The sequence below is a fragment of the Ascaphus truei genome, chromosome 6, assembly GCF_040206685.1.
Source record: "Ascaphus truei isolate aAscTru1 chromosome 6, aAscTru1.hap1, whole genome shotgun sequence".
Taxonomy (NCBI): Eukaryota; Metazoa; Chordata; class Amphibia; order Anura; family Ascaphidae; genus Ascaphus; species Ascaphus truei.
This window is the reverse complement of record NC_134488.1, coordinates 91698845-91717727: the sequence shown is the minus strand read 5'-3', so window position 1 is coordinate 91717727 and position 18883 is coordinate 91698845. Positions and strand designations below refer to the sequence as shown.

Here is an 18883-nt window from a genome sequence, read left to right as displayed (position 1 = left end):
ATTGCAGGAAATGTGCCAAGTACAGCATGTGAGCTCCCAGCAGGGGATCCGGCTGCAATTACAAATCTGTCCATTTATTCCCAGCATGGCAATCAGTGACAAACCTGCATGCATTGTCTTAACATTCCTCACAGTTTGCACATGTCATCTTGAATTCATAGCAGATCTTTTTCGAAGGACTTCCAAATACTGAATTGTATAGACTAAAGAGTGCCATATTTCCCACATTGAGCTTGCTATCATTTATTTGTCTCCGTGAACACATGCTTTGTTGACCCCTGTTGTATTCTCATAGTAAGAAAATAGAAGCATAGAGCACGCAGCAAATACACAAAAGCAATTGCTGCTTAAATGTCCACTTTAATATAAATGCTTAAATAAGGTATTAATGTTTCAGGGCAGCAGTCCCTTCATCAGAACACCCCTAGTCCTGCATTTTTATTAAAATAGACATTTAACCAGCAATTGGTTTGGGATTTTGCTGTGTGCTCCATGCTCCCATTCTGCTGCGTGATGAATCTTGTGCTAGTGGTCCCCTAGCCATACTCAGCGTCACCACAGCACCAGCATCTGCATCTCAATGTTAAACCTCCTTTAAGTACAGTTTGTGTGTGTGTAGTGTGCAGCCAGTCATTTTAAGTGCCCCAGTTGTATTCTGCTTTGGAGAAATAGTGATGCAGGATGTTTTTTGTGGGGCAGATAAAAAATGGACACCACACAATTTGCCAAGAATATGTGCTGCCTGCATATATGCTGTAGGCTGTTATTATTGTGTTTTTCACAGCTGGCCTTTGGGCCATTACTTGGAAAAGCTTAAGGAGTTGCACAGTGATAATGTCGCTGAAGCAGGCGAATCCTAGTGTCACCTCCTTATGACCTTGGGAAAATCCCTGGCTCTCTGTGCCTCAGGCACAAAAATAAGACTGTAAGCTCTGCAGGACGGGGTTTATTGCGCAGGCAGCATCCTAAGTATATTGTCACTGCAATATAGGAAAAATATGATTTTTTTTTAAACTGTTCTACATACCATATAATTATGAAACACATTCAAAATATCTGCGTTCTTCCCCTTTATTGCAATTCTATGGGGCTATATGGGACAGATAGGTGAACGAAGAGCATTGTAAACGAGTGTTCATGTAAAGGTACAGTCCCTCCTAGGACCACAATGAACCAACGACAGTGGCATGTATAAAGGGTTAAATATAAAGTCATTCTACAGACTATCGCTGAATATCTGAGCTGAATGAGGTAAGGCTGTGAACCAATAGACGATCAGTGCTGGGCTTTCTGCACCACGAGGAACTTGCAGCTACAGGTCTACTCGCTTTAGGACACTTCCAGTGCTCCCTGCACTTGCCGGACTCAAAGTCTGCATCCGTAGGTGATTAACCCTATAGAGCCCTGCTTTGCCAGTTAGTTCCCCTGTGACATTCATAGCTTAAACAGAGTTGTTAATTACCATTTAGATTGAGTCTATTGGTTCACAGCCTTACCTCATTCAGCTCAGATATTCAGTGATAGTCTGTTACTGTGTATGTCAGGGATTCAGTCACAGGGTTGAGGGAAGTACCAGGGGACTACGGTCTCCCTGGGAACGGGCCTGAAAAAGGGGTTTCCATACCCCGAAACGTTGCCCCCCCTTGCCCTGGACTTTTATTCCCCCCCCCCCCATGTTTCCTCTCCCTCCCCCCCTTTCTCTCCCCCCCTTCCCTGTCTTTTTCCCTGTCTGAGTACATAGTGTTCTCTTTGGTCCTTGTTTGACCGTTTTGTGCATCATATGTGTAATATTAAATTCTTTTTTGGCTGATCCATTTACTCTTTGTTTTTCATTTTGAGAGCTGGGAACATTTGAGTGTTATTTAGATTATTTGGGAGGAAATAGGGTCCTCTCGGTTCCCGTCTGCACCACCTGTTTTCCCTTTATGCATACTTTGTGTGCTGTCTAATATATCTTTCCTTTATTAAACGGTGTACAATGTAAATACAAATACGTCTAAATACTTACATATTTCAACATTTTTAAAACAGTTAAACGGTACAATTTAAGTGGTTTTTTTTAAAAATAAATCATATTAAAATAACAACAAAAAGAACGTCAATAAAAAAGGAGGACTTGAGATCCCTTGCTCCAGAAGGATCATCCCATGTTGTGATCCGCCTCTGCGATGGATGGCTCCCGCTTGGAGTGATCCACCTTGGGAATGTCTCTGCCTCTGATACTGCAGAGGAGGATCCACCTTCAACAACAGTGGCAAGGATATTCACTCTTCCTGGGCAGCCACCCTCACTTATACTGGTGCTACAGGACCCTGTCCCTATCCTAAGGGGAGTCCCTGCAGCTGCCACAAGCTGAGGGTGAGTTGGGGCCTAGCTGGGACCTGAGGGGGTATCTGGCCTAGTACAGGGGCCACCTGCTCCCTGGACATACAACCTACCCTCTCTGTTTCCCAGCTCAGACAATTTGCACATAGTAGCTGGTGTCAGGTCGAGCTCACCACAAACGAGGCGGGACCGCGGTGCTGAGGTGGGAAAGGATATAAAGCCACCCACAGCCACGAGGGCACGTCTTGAGAGTAGAATGGTCTGGGTGTCCGAGTCGGGGCAGGAGAGGTACGGATGGTAGTGGGTGCTGTTAGCCAAGTCCGGGGTTAGAGAGAGAGACATAATCGTTTTACCGTTTGCCGAGTTCGGGGTGCCAGAGGTGCGGAGAGTCGTATTGCCATATGCCAAGTTCGGGGTGCCAGAGGTGCGGAGAGTCGTATTGCCGTAAGCCAAGTTCGGGATGCCAGAGGTACGGAGAGTCGAAGAGGAAGCCGGTTCGGTACACGAGGAAGACCGCAAAACAAGACAAGACAGGACTAGGGAGGCAGAGAGTGATGAGAACAACTGGTTCTATGCTCAGCCGACGAGTTAGTGACACCGCAGGATATATATAGGTGAGAGGGTCCAATGGCAGGGTAGCAAGGTGGGGGTGTGTGGGAAGGCCAGGCTGCGACAAGGATAGGTCCAGAAGGGCTCCCGGGGGAGGAGCTATAGAGCCCAGTAGTAAGGCTGCATGTGATTGTAGCAACAGTTTGGGTTCTTGTGCCTTTAAGAGGCTGGTGCGCCCCCGTGTGGCCGTGCCTCCGCGTGGCTGCACTTGCGGCCGTGTGACGGGGCATGCCCGCAGGGCCGACACCAGAAGAGGAGCACCAGCGTGCGCGCGCGCAGCCCACGTAGAGCTGCGATCGGCGTCCTGGAGGGAGGCTGCCTGCGTGCCGCGGGAGGACCCGGCAGAGCTGCAGGTGAGTGGGGAGCACGCCGAGGGCGGCGTGACTCCCCGGTTGTAACAGCTGGTAAGATATGCACTCACAATTATGTTGACAAATAAAAGCCTTTATCCACCTGTAACGGGTATTCCACCCCACCCAATCGCAGATATAGTGTGGGTGCGGAGAACATAGTGTTACCAGGTGTGGTGCTTTACCTGTTAGGCTCACAGGAGGGCTGAGCTTCCGCCACGGGGAACTTGGGGCAATTATATTAGGAGTAACCCTGTACTCGGTGCAGCGCCTCCACCTGCGATGGTTCCTAGCAGAGCAGGAATTGTTCCTCGCAGGACACATACAAATAACTAGCACACCTATTTGTATAATAACTAATACCTTTACTTGGGAACATAAGACACAAATACCATATACAGAATAACGGGTGTCCCTCTCTACAGGCAACACTGACTACGGCGTCGCGCAGGACGCTTCCCCAACACCTTTACTTAAGAGCATATGAACCCTATAACATCAACATATTATACATCCCCACACGGTGCCCACAGCCCAACCCCTTTGTCCCGTGGTCAGCGCTGCCACTATGTGTTATGAGAATGTTAGGATTTGTTGGTGCACTTATGGGGTACCTGCCGAGCGCTCCTGCACTCGGGCCTGCAAGCACTTCGAAAAGGATCGGTGACTCCGTCTGATCCCAAGCTGGTTCCTTGCATGGGGTCCGCCAGGGACGATCCCACCCTGGTGATAGTCTCTGTGGGCACGGACTTGAGCCCAAGTCTCTTCACGGGAAGCGCAGCGTCCGCTGTGTCCCTATCTAACACAAGCGCTACTGTGACAGGGTCCCTAACCTAGGGCCTGTCCCTGTAGCACCACAAACTGGGGAGGGAGAACCTATCTGGGGCCTAAGGGGTTACTGACCTGCTCCGTTCCCCTAGCTCTTCCCGGTCCTGACTCTAACTACTACCTAGCACCTGCAGTAACGCACTGCCACCTACTTGGTACTTGCAGCAAACGTGCTGCAACAACACACGATGCCTTCTTATCAGACCTCACAGCACTGACAGCCGTGACTCTGACAAGACAGCATATACACACACACCTAGGGGCAGAACCCCTAACCTGGGGCCGTCCCTTAGCAATTACCCACTAGCCGGGTGGGGAGTTGGGGCCTACCTGGGATATGGGGGACCGTACGTGGTGCAGGAGCTTCACTCGCTCCCTACACCCTTCCTTCCCCTTCTGCTCCCAGCTCCAATTAACTAGCGTGGGCTCAGCGCGTGAAATGTATCCTTTCTGCAGAGAGATCCTAAGCCCTATTGGCTCCCTGGCATCACGTGGGGCGCGCAGAGGCTCATGGGACTCGTAGTCCCTGCCTAGAGCCTTCCCTGGTAGGCTAGTGTTTCGCGGGCTCTTACCTGCGCATGCGCGAGCTATCTGTGGGCCTCCCGGCGCTCCTAGCCCCTGCGCATGCGCAATGCACCTAGCAATGGCGGCGCCATGCTCCGCGAGCCGCCGGGACCCTCTCGACGTGACCGCGGCCCTAGCAACGGCCCGATCGCGTCCCCGGCAACCGGCCGCCTCTTCGAAGTAGCGTGCTGCTCCCTGCTCCGGCCCCCACCTTTGGAAGCAGCCGTCGGGTCCGTCGCTGGTTCCGGCGGCACCCACGACCACGCTGCTCCAAAGGAGGGGGTCTCTAGGAGCCGCTAGAGACCAGGGCTACACACCATTGGGATCAGGAACTCAGTTTAAAGTTTTCTTTAAATCACCAAAAATCCCCAACATTCTCCAACAGTTTCAGCAACAGGATCCCGTGATTGGAATAATTAACCTGGACACACAGCCTCCGTCTCAAGGATAGATCCCATGTAAGGAGTAATGCAGGGAAAAAAACAATATAGTGTAAAATCGTTTTAATAAAAGTAAATTGGGGCGTGTTATTGCAGTAGAGACTGACAACTGAATTCCATCACGGAGCCGGAGTCCAGAGCAGAACCGAGATCTCGCGAGACTGTGAAGCGATCACGTGGTGCGGAAGTGATCGCGGGTGAATACAGACGCCGGTTTCGGAGCCGCATTGAGTGTGAGAGACCCAGCTGCAAAACTGTCAACTGCGCATTTTTTACTCAATGACTGTGAGTGTACTACCTGTGAGGTATCTTAAATTTACTTTTATTAAAACGATTTTACACTATATTGGTTTTTTTCCTGCCTTACGGGTGTGTGTTAACACAATGCCAAGGAAGAAAGACATCAGCAATGATCTTAGAGAAGCAATTGTTGTTGCCCATCAATCTGGGAATGGTTATAAGGCCATTTCCAAACAATTTAAAGTCCATCATTCTACAGTGAGAAAGATTATTCAAAAGTGGAAAACATTCAAGACAGTTGCCAATCTTCCCAGGAGTGGATGTCCCAGCAAATTCACCCCAAGGTCAGAACGTGCAATGCTCAGAGAAATTGCAAAAAAAACAAGAGTTACATCTCAGACTCTACAGGCCTCAGTTAGCATGTTCAATGTTGAAGTTCTTGACAGTACAATTAGAAAAAGACTGAACAAGTATGGTTTATTTGGAAGGGTTGCCAGGAGAAAGCTTCTTCTCTCTAAAAAGAACATGGCAGCACGGCTTAGGTTTGCAAAGTTGCATCTGAACAAACCACAAGACTTCTGGAACAATGTCCTTTGGACAGACGAGACCAAAGTGGAGATGTTTGGCCATAATGCACAGCGCCACGTTTGGCAAAACCGAACACAGCATATCAGCACAAACACCAACTGTCAAGCACGGTGGTGGAGGGGTGATGATTTGGGCTTGTTTTGCAGCCATAGGACCTGGGAACCTTGCAGTCATTGAGTCGACCATGAACTCCTCTGTATACCAAAGTATTCTAGAGTCAAATGTGAGGCCATCTGTCCGACAGCTAAGGCCCAGGCCATGGTTAGTGCTTGCTTGCTTAAGCGTGCTCTCGCTTGCTGATGCTTGCCACTGAGCCCCTACAGCCGCAATTAAAGCGGCTTTAGTAGGGGCTCGCGCATGCTTTCTGTTGCTTGCTGAGGCGCTCTTGAACAGAGCCGACAGTGAAATTTTAAATTCACGCGCTGACTCCGCTCACGTGACGCCTCAGCATCCAATGAAAGGACGAGCAGGGAAATGTGAACGGGGTACTTATTGTCTGGCGCCAGCGGATTGTGTGAGTGTGTGTGTGTGTTTATGTGCGGTGCGGTGATGTGCCCCCTTCTGCCCGATCCCTGTGGCTGTCAGCCTACGGGAGATGGAGGGGGCTTGCGCCGCCCGGGGGGCGGAGGGGAGCGAGTGATGTGTCCCCCTTCTGCCCCGATCACCGTAGCTGCCTCCCTGCCCGCGCGGGAGATGGAGGGGGGTTGTGTGGCTGCCGGGGGGGGGGGGGGGTGAGGAAGGGGTTGTGTCCCGGAGCAGTGGTGGCAGCAAGGTGGTGTGAGTGTGTGTGTGTGATTATATATATATATATGTGTGTGTGTGTGTATGTATATATATGTGTGTGTGTGTGTGTATGTATATATGTATGTGTGTGTGTCTTTCTGTGTGTATGTGTGTATGTGTGTGTGTGCATGTATGTGTGTGTGTGCATGTATGTGTGTGTGTGCATTTGTGTGTATGTGTGTAAGTGTGTAAGTGTGTGTGTGTGTGTGTGTGTGTGTGTGTGTGTGTGTGTGTGTGTGTGTGTGTGTGTGTGTGTGTGTGTGTGTGTGTGTGTATGTGCATGTGTGTGTGTGTATGTGTGTGTGTGTGTGCATGTGTGCATGTGTGTGTGTGCATGTGTGCGTGTGCGCGTGTGCATGTGTGTGTGTACCAGTATGTATGTCTCTGTGTGGTGTGTGATGTGTGTGTGCGTGCGTGTGTGTGCGCGAATATATTTATCATAGTTGCACAATGTTAATAAATAATTTATTCTCACGTCTTTTTTTTTAATTTTTAAAATATTATATAATATACACACACACATATATACACACACACACAGGTTCCCCAGTGACACACAAACACACAGACCACTTCAAAGTGACACACACACACACACTGAAGGCTACCAAGTGACACACATACAGTGATACCCGCCTCCCAAGCGCGCTTGCTGTCTCCTCTGCCAGGACAGCTAAAAGCTCCTGGTAGAGCGAGCGGCAGCAAGCAAGAGCGAGCAGCAGCACCTAAGCGCTTACTATGTCCGAGGCCTAAAGCTTGGCCGAAATTGGGTCATGCAACAGGACAATGATCCCAAGCACACCAGCAAATCTACAACAGAATGGCTGGGGGAAAAAAGAATTAAGGTATTGCAATGGCCCAGTCAAAGTCCAGACCTCAACCCAATTGAAATGCTGTGGCTGGACCTTAAGAGAGCTGTGAATAAACAAATGCCCACAAACCTCAATGAACTGAAACAACATTGTAAAGAAGAGTGGGCCACAATTCCTCCACAACGCTGTGAGAGACTGATAAAGTCATACAGAAAACGATTACTTCAAGTTATTGCTGCTAAAGGTGGTTCTACAAGCTATTGAATCATAAGGTGTACTTAGTTTTTCACACATGGCTTCTCCATTTTGGCTTTATTTTTGTTAAATAAATCATGACACAGTGTAATATGATATTGTTGTTCATCTGAGGTTGTATTTACCTAATTTTAAGACCTGGTAAGGAACAGATTATTGTTATTATGTCCTGATATGTAAAACCATAGAATTCAAAGAGGGTGTACTTTCTTTTTCACACAACTGTATATATATGTAGCCCCCTTTTCCCAGTGTCTAAGGGAACTACGTGTGCTGCCGTTACCTGTGGCTCACAGAAGGCCTGAGCCTCTGCAGCTGGGAGCCTGGGGTGAGCTCTCGTTCTCCTCGGGGCAGCGCCTCCACCTGAGAGGGATCCCAGTGCAGCGGGATAACCCCTTTCAGGACCAATTACAGTGAAATGATACACACACCAGTATATAACAATTGGTTTACTAACAATAGAATAACGATACAACAGTACCATACAATATAACACAAACAATACAATAACAACACAGGGTGGGTGTCCCCCAAAGTACATAGGGTGCGTGGCACCAATACCCCTGGTGTCCTCCCCCAAGTGAGAGTCAGTCCCACCCATGTGTTGGGAGTAGCGCTCTTGAGGTAGCCCCAGCTGGAGGGTGTGCCTTAATGTCTATAGTTACCTGTGGTCTGATCCCAGACCGCAGGCTGCAGCTCACCACGTGGCGTCTCTTCACTGGTGCTACAGCTGACACTATAAGGCTAAAGGGTAGCGTCCCTGTCTGGGGTCTTCCCTATAGCAGCCACAATCTAGAAGGGTACTTAGGACTTAGCTGAGACCTAAGGGACAAACCTAGTCCTAGTCCAGGGGAGTACTGCTCCGTGGACACTACCTCAACGGTTCTCCCCTTCTTCCAACTGCCAGTCACTCCAGCAACTGTCAGCAACTCCAGTAACTGCCTGTGTCAACATACTAACTTCATGTCCCTCAGGCCCCTGGGACATGTAGTCCCTTGTGGTGCCTCTCCTAAGAGGGCCACTGCAACTCTGGGGACTGCGCATGCGCAAAGACTCCACTGCGCATGTGCGAAACTAAAATGGCTGCAGCAACTTCTCGCCTCTCTGCGCATGGCTGCAATTGCGTATGTGCGAACTACAAGATGGCGGCCCCCGCTTGCAGGGTACACCGCGGAGCTCTTCCACTCCCATACACTGCATCCGTCTCCCTCCCCAGCACCAGAGGTAAGAGGGGACACGGCTACATATATAAATAGAAAGATAGATCGATAGATCGATAGATAGATAGATAGATAGATAGATAGATAGATAGATAGATAGATAGATAGATAGATAGATCGATAGATAGATAGACAGAAGCCTGGAAAAGTATTTAACCCCTTAACTCCCTGTAGGAACCAGAAACCTACTAAGATAACTTAGCATTCCCAAGGGTGCTTCAGTTAAATTCTGTTTTGTGTGTGTTATACTTGTTTTGAATATATTTATTTTTTAGGTGTCTGTTGAGGTTAGGCTGCCTCTGTTGCAGCGGCTGGTTGGGGGGTAAGTGCAGGATGGGGCTTAGTTACGGTAATGCCTGGCGGTGGCATGGTTGGCGAGTAGTCAGGGCTCATTGTGCTTTGAGTACCTGGAGCCCATCTCGCAACTGACGTTGGCTCAGCTGAGGGACTGGGACTATGGACGGTCGTGGCTAGTGGGCCATGATTTAAGCATCATTGACCTTACTGTATCTGTGGGTGGAGCACTCTGGCAGGGTTAGCACCTCCCCATTGCTGTATTTGAATAAAAGCCACAGCCATTGTACCTCCAGACCTTTGTGTGTGTGCTTTATTTGCGGGATCTTTCGGAGGGGGTCTGGGGAGCAACATCGCAGGCTCTGAGGTCATGTGCCGATCACCATTTGTTTACTTAAGAGATTTCTTCTTGCCCTTTCCATTATTGTTTATATGTTTTAAAATCTGGAGATGTAAGCGCTTGAAATATTAAGTGTCTGGGAGGTTAAAATTGAGCTCACCCCAGAGCCCAGTGCAGTGTAAAGATTACCATGGTTTTTTTTTAACAATAATATTGTTAGCAGGATGATATAATTATTTGAGTAAACCACATAGCAATGTTTTTCAAACAGGGTTCCTAGGAATGCTTGGGTTCCCCGGGCCTCCCTAAAGGTTCCCTGCCATTTTCTGGTCATTTGAAAATTATATCAAATATAGAAGAATTTACAATGTATCTGATCTCCGACACACTATTAGAGGGGGTTGGGGTTCCTTACAATGTATCTGATCTCAGATGTGCTATTAGAGAGGGTTGGGGTTCCTTACAATGTATCTGATCTCAGATGTGCTATTAGAGAGGGTTGGGTTCCTTACAATGCATCTGATAACAGACACGCTATTAGAGATGGTTGGGGATCCTTACAATGCATCTGATCAGGGAGTTGCTATTAGAGAGGGTTGGGGATCCTTACAATGCATCTATCACGGAGTTGCTATTAGAGATGGTTGGGGTTCCTTACAATGCATCTGATCACGGAGTTGCTATTAGAGAGAGTTGGGGTTCCTTACAATGCATCTGATCACGGAGTTGCTATTAGAGAGGGTTGGGGTTCCTTACAATGCATCTGATCACGGACACACTAAGAGAGGGTTGGGCTTCTTCGGAATTTCACTTAGGGTTCCTTAACCAGAAAAAGGTTGGAAACCACTGACATAGACTGTAGGCTTCTTGAGGGTATTGCTGCTTTAGGTTTAGTATATTTAGGAATGGCCTAAGCAGAGACCCAACAGCAGACCCACTCAATAGGACTGTGGACAGTGCTTTGTTCTCTTGTAGCTACTTGAAATGAGATTGAGATATAAGCAAAATTAGGATATGGTGAATCATATACAGTAGTGAGTGACCTTTGACATTTTTCCTTCTTCTTATCAACATGAAACAACATAGGCACATGCAGGCAGCTGATAAAATAAGGCCTGTAGCAGAGAGAATATGCAAATACATCACTACATATTACTACAATTAATTAACACTCACATAAGATTTGTTTGCATATTAATTTGCTATCACAAATACCCGCTGGGCTCAGCAAATTCCTGGGGAATAAAACAAGCTCTAAGGGGATTAATTACGCTTTACTAAGGCGATAATTAAAAAGTCTGTCTGCCAGGAAAAACGTGTTCCGTATTCACTATATAGTACTCTTGAATTTGACAGCATTGGGAGAATCTCCAATTTAAGTAAAACTCACCCCATAGTGGTAAATTGAAAACAATTTTATATGTGAAACATATAAAGTGATTCATGCCGCTAGCAGATCAGCCAGATGTGTATCTAATAATTCACCCTATGAATTTACATATACTGCAGGTATTCAGTTGACTCAATATACAGTACATCATATTTTAGGCAAGGGGTTTGCTATTTACTAGAAGTACCACTATGGGATGGTCCTCGGGTGCACACAATAGCAGGGACATACATGTAGAGAGGTAGTTACCTTTCTCTTCTTCCATGTCTGCTTTACACACACAGCATTGTGGGAGATGCCTGGACGATTGTCTTTTGACCTTACAGGCTCAACCGATTCTACCCTCTCCCCTATCAGGAGAATGTGGATTAAGCCTTAGTTGAGGGCCTCATCGGAGCAGCCCTGGTCTATGAGATACACCACATGTCTATTTTTGGGTTACTGCGACAAGTCCAGGAATTTGATACACCTCGTCAAGTCAGCATGTGCTGACAGGCCAGTCAGCATTAACATGTACATATAAGTAATAAAAGCAGCAACATGAGTACTGTATGTAGATTAATTCATATTAACTTTCTTTTCAATTACTTGGCACAGTTCAAATATTCTTCCACTCAAGTTTAAACTAACAATCCCTCGTATTCATTTCTATTCCAGACTTTGAGCCAGGGGGCCCTCTGGAGCCCAAGCATTTTTAGTTCTGGGGGCTCCCGGTTCCCAAGATACTTACCAGTTTAGTTCCTGGTGTTTCAGCTCCTATCCAAGAAATCAAGATGGACGCCAAATCTCTGCAGGCAAATAGGAAGCCACAACGTCAACAGGGAGATTACCTTGTTGCTTCCATTTGCATGATTGCGGGTGCCATCTTTAAAAATCCAGAAAGGGACACTGGCAACTAACCCAGTAATTATCTTTAATTCGCTCAGCTGAGACAGACTAGTACACTGATAACAGACAAGGTCATATTGTTACAGTGATAGCCACAGTATATATTATCATATTATAGTACACTAGAGCCTGTACTGGAAACAAACAACCTACTCTTCCTATTCTCCCGCCTTGATCATATTTAGAGATAAATAATCTCTATCCAATGTATCTTTCTCCATACATATAGATAGGTTTGCATTAGACATACTATGTGATCCATCATTTGCTTACACATTCACTTTTATAAGAATCTGATCAGAAACATTTACTCAGAGCATTTAACAACAAAAAAATCCAATATGAGATGGATTTTTCTGATATATTCCCTTGCTATTTTACGTTCTACTGTTACATTTCTGGCAGAAACCCAATGACAAAAAAATATATACATACAAATAATTCATACGTCATATAAAATGCAGTGAAGTGAAAATAAATATAATATATAAATATGTTAATGGTTAAACTCCAGCAATTAGCCAGCTGCAATTTAGGGATAAAACTCCCTCAGAAGGATGTGATGAGAATGATCACCACATGATGCATGCATAGCCATTCATACCTGAGCTGTTTAGTTAAGGGAATATAGAGAGAGAGAGTTGTGCTTCAAAACCCATTTTGCCAAAGCCAGTCTCTACCTTCCAGTTCTTCACTTGTTCCCATGCACTGCCAGCTGCCTGACATGCCCAACTCTCCAACATCTTGGCCCCAGTTCACTGCGTCAGCACTCAGACATGAATCTTACAGCCACGTGGTCAAAGATAAGTAATAGCACTGTTATGGATTCTGGGTTGAAAGGTGTTACTGGGTTTTTTCTCAGCTCCTGCTTTACTTCTACAATTCAAGCCAAGGAGCAGTAATGCTGGAACGCATGCACATATAGCTGAGGCAGCAGCGAACCAGTAAGAATAACCAAGCTCATATGTGATCCCTGGGACTCCCAAACCTACCTGAAAAGGCAATGGAAACAATGCAATTAGTTCTTTGGGAAATAGAATGCTACAATACACACCGATCAAAACAAGGCAATTATGGAAGCAAATGGTGGTTTCAAAATAGAAAGAGATAAAGGTGCTAAGTGTAAGCTGTGTAAAAGGAATAAATGTAATACAACGCCATTATAAATCTAAAACTACAGTATGTTTTTTATTTAAGTATTAAACAGAGAAATCAGCAGAGAAGTGGTCATTTTCACAACCAGCTGCTATATATACTAAGCTATGCTAATCTGGAAGGCACCCTATTGCCCATTCACGTGACTGGTCATAGTACTGCTAGTAAATATGGCCCGGTAAGTCATGTCATTTGAATATTTAGTCTAGTTGGTCCAAAAGTGTTGCTTGGGCCCCACATATTCAAAAGGACCGGTACAGGGGATTCACCTGAATACGTCCTAATGTTTTTATCCCATATTCATACCCACCTCTGTCCTATACTTCAGTGCAGTGTCTATAGCATACCACAACACTGCAATTCCTCCACAAACTCCTGCAAAGATAAGTGAATACCAAATTATTGAAAATATTTGTTGTATCAGTCAAGGACAATGAGCATTGCAAACAGTAGGATATGACAGCACATGTGCCTTTGGGTAGCCTGCTCTTTAATATGATTTCCTTATAACGTTGGTACTAAAAACAAGCACAATGGTGAAATATCAGAAATTTAGAAAATGGTGAAGGTTGTATATGTGTGGAATTAAGGTCCATTTGTATCACCTTTCATTGAGTGAGTCCAAGCAAAATGTGTATGGTTCCTGATTCTTTAAAAGAACAACAAAACATAGCTTGCTTGAATTGCCTGGTAACCTACGTGATGTTACTATTCACCACAAGCTGTGCCCATCTATATAATCCTATCTGGACCCTGGAGTAGATACACTTACAGTACCATGTCATGGAGCTTCTCTAAAAGCCCTGCTAATGGGACACTTGTGGGGTTCTGTGTAGGACATGGTTCTATTTTTCTTATGTCTAACCAGGTTTTCACATTAAACTAGATTCTTTTACATATATTAGTAAATGTACTGCTTATTTCTTAGACCTGATGGACACCAAAGAAGGGTTTTGAAAGCACATTCTGGGATCTATTTTAATTTTCCCAGGGGCTTTTCATTGCCTGGAGCAGCCTGATGCACTTAATGCACATCCTCCCACTGTAAAACTCAACGCAGATCTGAAACCAGGTGATTTTATTGTCCTAATATGTCTTGAGGTTCCATTCTCCCAAGAGCGAGGTTTTAAACCTTCCGTGGTGACTTTCTTCTTAACACATCATATTACAAAATGAATATAACCTCTGATTTTCTGATCAACCACCATATCTCACGCAGAACCCGGTGAGGCTTGTATACTTGTAAGCTGTCTGTTGGTGCAATACAATGTACCATATTATGTTACAGAATACTTTTTTTCACTAAGCTTAGGAGAAAATGCACATTCCTCTATTTGTAAAGAGGTTAATCGTCACGGTGAGTACATTATAGTTATCTAGCTCTATCCTTACTAAAACAATGAGCAAGGAATACAATTAGTTAGGCTAGTTTTACACGTGCTAAAGTGACTTCAGAAAAGTCATAAATTACTGTACTTTCAAAATCACATTCACTAGGACTAAGGGCCTAACATTTCTGTAAATGTGACATTTATACAAGATAACAATATGAATGTATGTATGAATGTGTGTATGTATGTATGTATGTATGTATGTGTGTGTGTGTGTGTGTGTGTGTGTGTGTGTGTGTGTGTGTGTGTGTGTGTGTGTGTGTGTGTGTGTATGTATGAATGTATGTATGTATGAATGTATGTGTGTATATATATATATATATATACTAGCTGAGAGACCCGGCGCTGCCCGGGACCAAAACCTCCTGCTCCCTCCTCTCTCCACGTCCCTCTCTGCCTCCCCCCCCCCCCCCTGCGCAGCTCCAGTCCCCCCCCCCCCCCTGCGAAGCACCGGCCATTCCTCCCCCCCCCCCCCTGCGCAGCTCCGGGCGTGTGTCCCCCCTACACAGCTCCGGCCGTGCCCCCCCCCTGCGCCGCTCCGGTCACCATTCCCCCCCCCCTGAGCAGCTCTGTTCCACCCCCCCCTGCGCAGCACACAGTGAGACACACATGCACACACACAGTGAGACACACGCACACACACACACACACACAGTGAGATGCACACACACACAGTGAGACACACGCGCACACACACGCACACACAGTGAGATGCACACACACACAGTGAGACACACATGCACACACACAGTGAGACACACGCGCACACACACGCACACACAGTGAGATGCACACACACACACACACAGTGAGACACACGTGCACACACACACACACACAGTGAGACACACACACACACAGTGAGACACACGCACACACACACACACACACAGTGAGGCACACGTGCACACACACACACACACAGTGAGACACACACACACAGTGAGACACACGCACACACACACACACACACACAGTGAGACACACGCACACACACACACACACACAGTGAGACACACGCGCACACACACACACACACACACAGAGAGACACATACACACACAGTGAGACAGTGACACACACACATACACACACATACTGTGACACACACACATACTGTGACACACACACACACTGTGACACACACACACACACACACACACTGTGACACACACACACACACACTGTGACACACACACATACTGTGACACACACACATACTGTGACACACACACACACACACAGTGACACACACACATACACACAGTGACACACACACATACAGTGACACACATACATACAGTGACACACATACACACACAGTGACACACATACACACACACTGTGAGACACGCACACACACACACTGTGAGACACATGTCCTCGGGCACCAAAAACAACTGCAGTGAGGATGCCGCAGCCTCGCCCCCCCACCGGGGGACACCAGTCCCCTCCGTCCATTCTCCAAGCTCCCACTGGTCCAGAAGGCGCCTCTCTCCAATCCGGGCACTCCCCCGGTCGGTCCCGGGCGTGGGGGTCAGCGCAGGCCGCCGTGCGACCCGGAGCGTGCACAAGCCGGCGTCCGGGAGGACGGTGAGCCGCCCGAGGAGCGGGAGCAGCCGCGCGTGCGTGAACCGCCAGGCCGCTGGACGGCTCGGAACACGCAGGTGACAGGGGGGCACCAGGGAAAAGGAGGGGGGACCGACACAGGGGGCCGTGGGGGGGGGGGGTGATACCCGGGGCAGGGGGACTCAGCGGGAGACAGAACAGGAGGGAGAGGGAGAAGAATAGTGGCCTTGCGGCGGTGCAAGGAGGAGGAGGGCCGGTCGAGGCCACAGAAGCAAGCCAATTAGAGGGGGGCGGCCACGGAGCAATCTGATTGGCCAGAGGCTGAGTGACAGACCAATCAGATTGCCCCTAGACACAGGGACATACAACGGTTTCAAAAATATAGATATAGATAGATATATATATACACACATACATACATTCATTCATATTGTTATCTTGTATAAATGTCACATTTACACAAATGTTAGGCCCTATATATATATATATATATATATATACATGATATATATTCAGCTCAATTATTATCTAGCTTAAATAACCATCTTTATATACTAAAATGTTATCTATCATTTTCTCCTGAACCTGTGCTCTAACAATACATAATTCCATAAACGTGACACATATTCTGTACCTCCTATAAGAAACATGGTTCCAGCAGCAGTGGACAGTTTTACTTTGTGATGGTCTCTGCTATTGATAAATGTGGTGCATTTCATTCCCATAATCAGAAGAGGGGCTGCAGCAATGGAAAGAGCCCCCTTTACAATGACCAAAGCACGAGTGATAACCAGGGCAACTGCCATGGAAAAGGAAAACACATTTAGTACCAACATCGCATTGCCAATCGGGCAGCATTTTACCACGATCCAGGGCATACCCACCTGGATGTCCACTGAGATAGGAGACAGGAATATCACAGGTCCATATATTGGCCATGTTATCATATACACACTCACTCCACAGACCCCGACATCGGGAACTCAAGCCTACGGAGGAGTAAGGGTCCTTTGCATCTTGCTAGAGTACAAATTACATTAGGAATTAGTTATTGAGAGAGAGGAGAGAGAAAGATGACATTGAACGCACGGGCTGGTATTGTAGCACAGAGGTTGACACTAAAGCTGACTAAAGAACCGATCACTTAGATTGTAAGCTCTTCGGGACAGGGATTCCTCTTCCTATCGTTTATGTCTGAAGCACTTATTCCCATTATGTGTAATGATATTATGTCACGTATTGTAAAGCGCTATGTACCTGGATGGCGCTATATAAATAAAGACACGCATGTTTAATAACTTGCATATCTCCAAAGAGTTGGTGACTTCCAGGTAATTCTCAGTGTTAACAAACCCCTCTAAATCTGAATAATCACCTGGGAGAGAAATGTAAAAAAAAGCACTCAGACAAATAAAATACTTTTTTTAATCCCCTCGATGAATAATACCTTGTTTGCACCCCTGGAAACCCAAGGTATCAATGTTTATATTGTCATTTACTGTAAGTTAATATTCATTAGAAGTAGATTATTACAGATAAGCGTCAATGGGTAACTTCAGACAGGATAATAGCAAATATCACAAAAAATATCAGTAATGCTTCTTTATTTACAGGCACATACTTCAGTAAGCAAATGTTTCATGGATATCAACTATCAACGTTTCAAATGAGTGAGGTTAGAGAGTTTTGGGCCAAACATGCCATTTTCATGAAAAAGCATTGTCTTCAACTAGTGAGATCCCATTGCAGTCTGTGGGAGATTATAATGAGCGATCCTGTCTGCAAACATAATGTACAAAATACCACCAGATTTATCAAAGAAAAATATCTCATTTCAGATGTGCTGGTCTTTCGCAGCTGGCAGACACTGAACCCCCCGACGTGTCACATTTTCATACTACTACCCTGTCATTCCATCTTTCTTTAGGTCAGGAGTAGCCAACTCCGGCCCTGAAGAACACCCAACAGGTCAGGGTTTCAGGATATCCCTGCTTCAGCATAGGTGGCTCAGTCGAAGATTGAGCCACTGATTGAGCCACCTGTAACTGAAGCAAGGACTGATTGAGCCACCTGTGCTAATGCAGGGATATCCTAAAAACCTGACCTGTTGAGGGGTCTTGAGGACTGGAGTTGAGCACCCCTGCATTAGGTATTAAGATGCCAGAAATTGCTGGTTAGCTTTACTCTCATTACATACACTAAACAACTATCACATTGTGGCTATAGCTACATAATATATGTTTTGCATCCTCTGCATATAGTTTAACACTAGATGTAAAGGTATAAATCAGTATTTGTGTTTGTCATGGTAGACCAAGCTTTTAACACCTTAATTACCGGGATCATTGATTGAGCAAGCAGAGAGATAAAATAAATTGTGATTTATTTACATGAAGAACGTACACAACTATGTTACACAAAATACAGGGAAAAGACACACTTACTTTGGAAACTGGGAGTACAAAACTAATCTTTCCTAGTTGCAATCAAACAGCCAAAATTAATCCAGGCCACTTTTCCTTCAAGTAGCCTCTTCCTGCTTGAGTCTTGTAACTGGACACAGCCTCTGAGAAATTTGATGATTTAGTCAGAGCTGGGAATTATTGAAACACCCTTGGATTCCTTAGATGGAACTGAATCTCAGGTGAATCACTTAGATGGAACTGACTCTCAGATGGACTGCACAAACTTAAAACTTCACATGTCCTATCTTTTCAGTCTGCAGTGAATTACTGCGTGGGAACTAAAACTTCCATCAATGGCAAGGTTTTGCCAGGCTCTACAAAACCTGGTGGAGGACTTCAATATAGCCACTGAGCATGTGTGACCACCTCCATCTTCC

At 46.0% G+C, this 18883-nt stretch overlaps 1 protein-coding gene across 1 annotated transcript; it reads right to left on the bottom strand.

The window, feature by feature from the left end:
- Nucleotides 1-11159: 11159 nt before the first annotated feature.
- On the bottom strand, nucleotides 11160-17479 carry LOC142496515 (claudin-16-like). Its single transcript, XM_075603190.1, has 4 exons — nucleotides 16926-17479; nucleotides 16676-16840; nucleotides 13392-13456; nucleotides 11160-12918 (listed from the first exon to the last, which is right to left on the bottom strand). Exons 1-4 carry the CDS (start codon nucleotides 16978-16980, stop codon nucleotides 12724-12726), a joined length of 480 nt encoding a protein of 159 aa, XP_075459305.1. The 5' UTR covers nucleotides 16981-17479; the 3' UTR covers nucleotides 11160-12723.
- Nucleotides 17480-18883: the final 1404 nt, after the last annotated feature.

Coding starts and splice junctions, on each gene's coding strand:
- LOC142496515 (XM_075603190.1), bottom strand. CDS start 16,980: ATGGCCAATATATGGACCTGTGATATTCCTGTCTCCTATCTCAGTGGA. Junction 16,841..16,925: donor CTATCTCAGTGGACATCCAG/GTGGGTATGCCC, acceptor TTTCCATGGCAG/TTGCCCTGGTTATCACTCGT. Junction 12,919..13,391: donor CACTGAAGTATAGGACAGAG/GTGGGTATGAAT, acceptor TTGCCTTTTCAG/GTAGGTTTGGGAGTCCCAGG.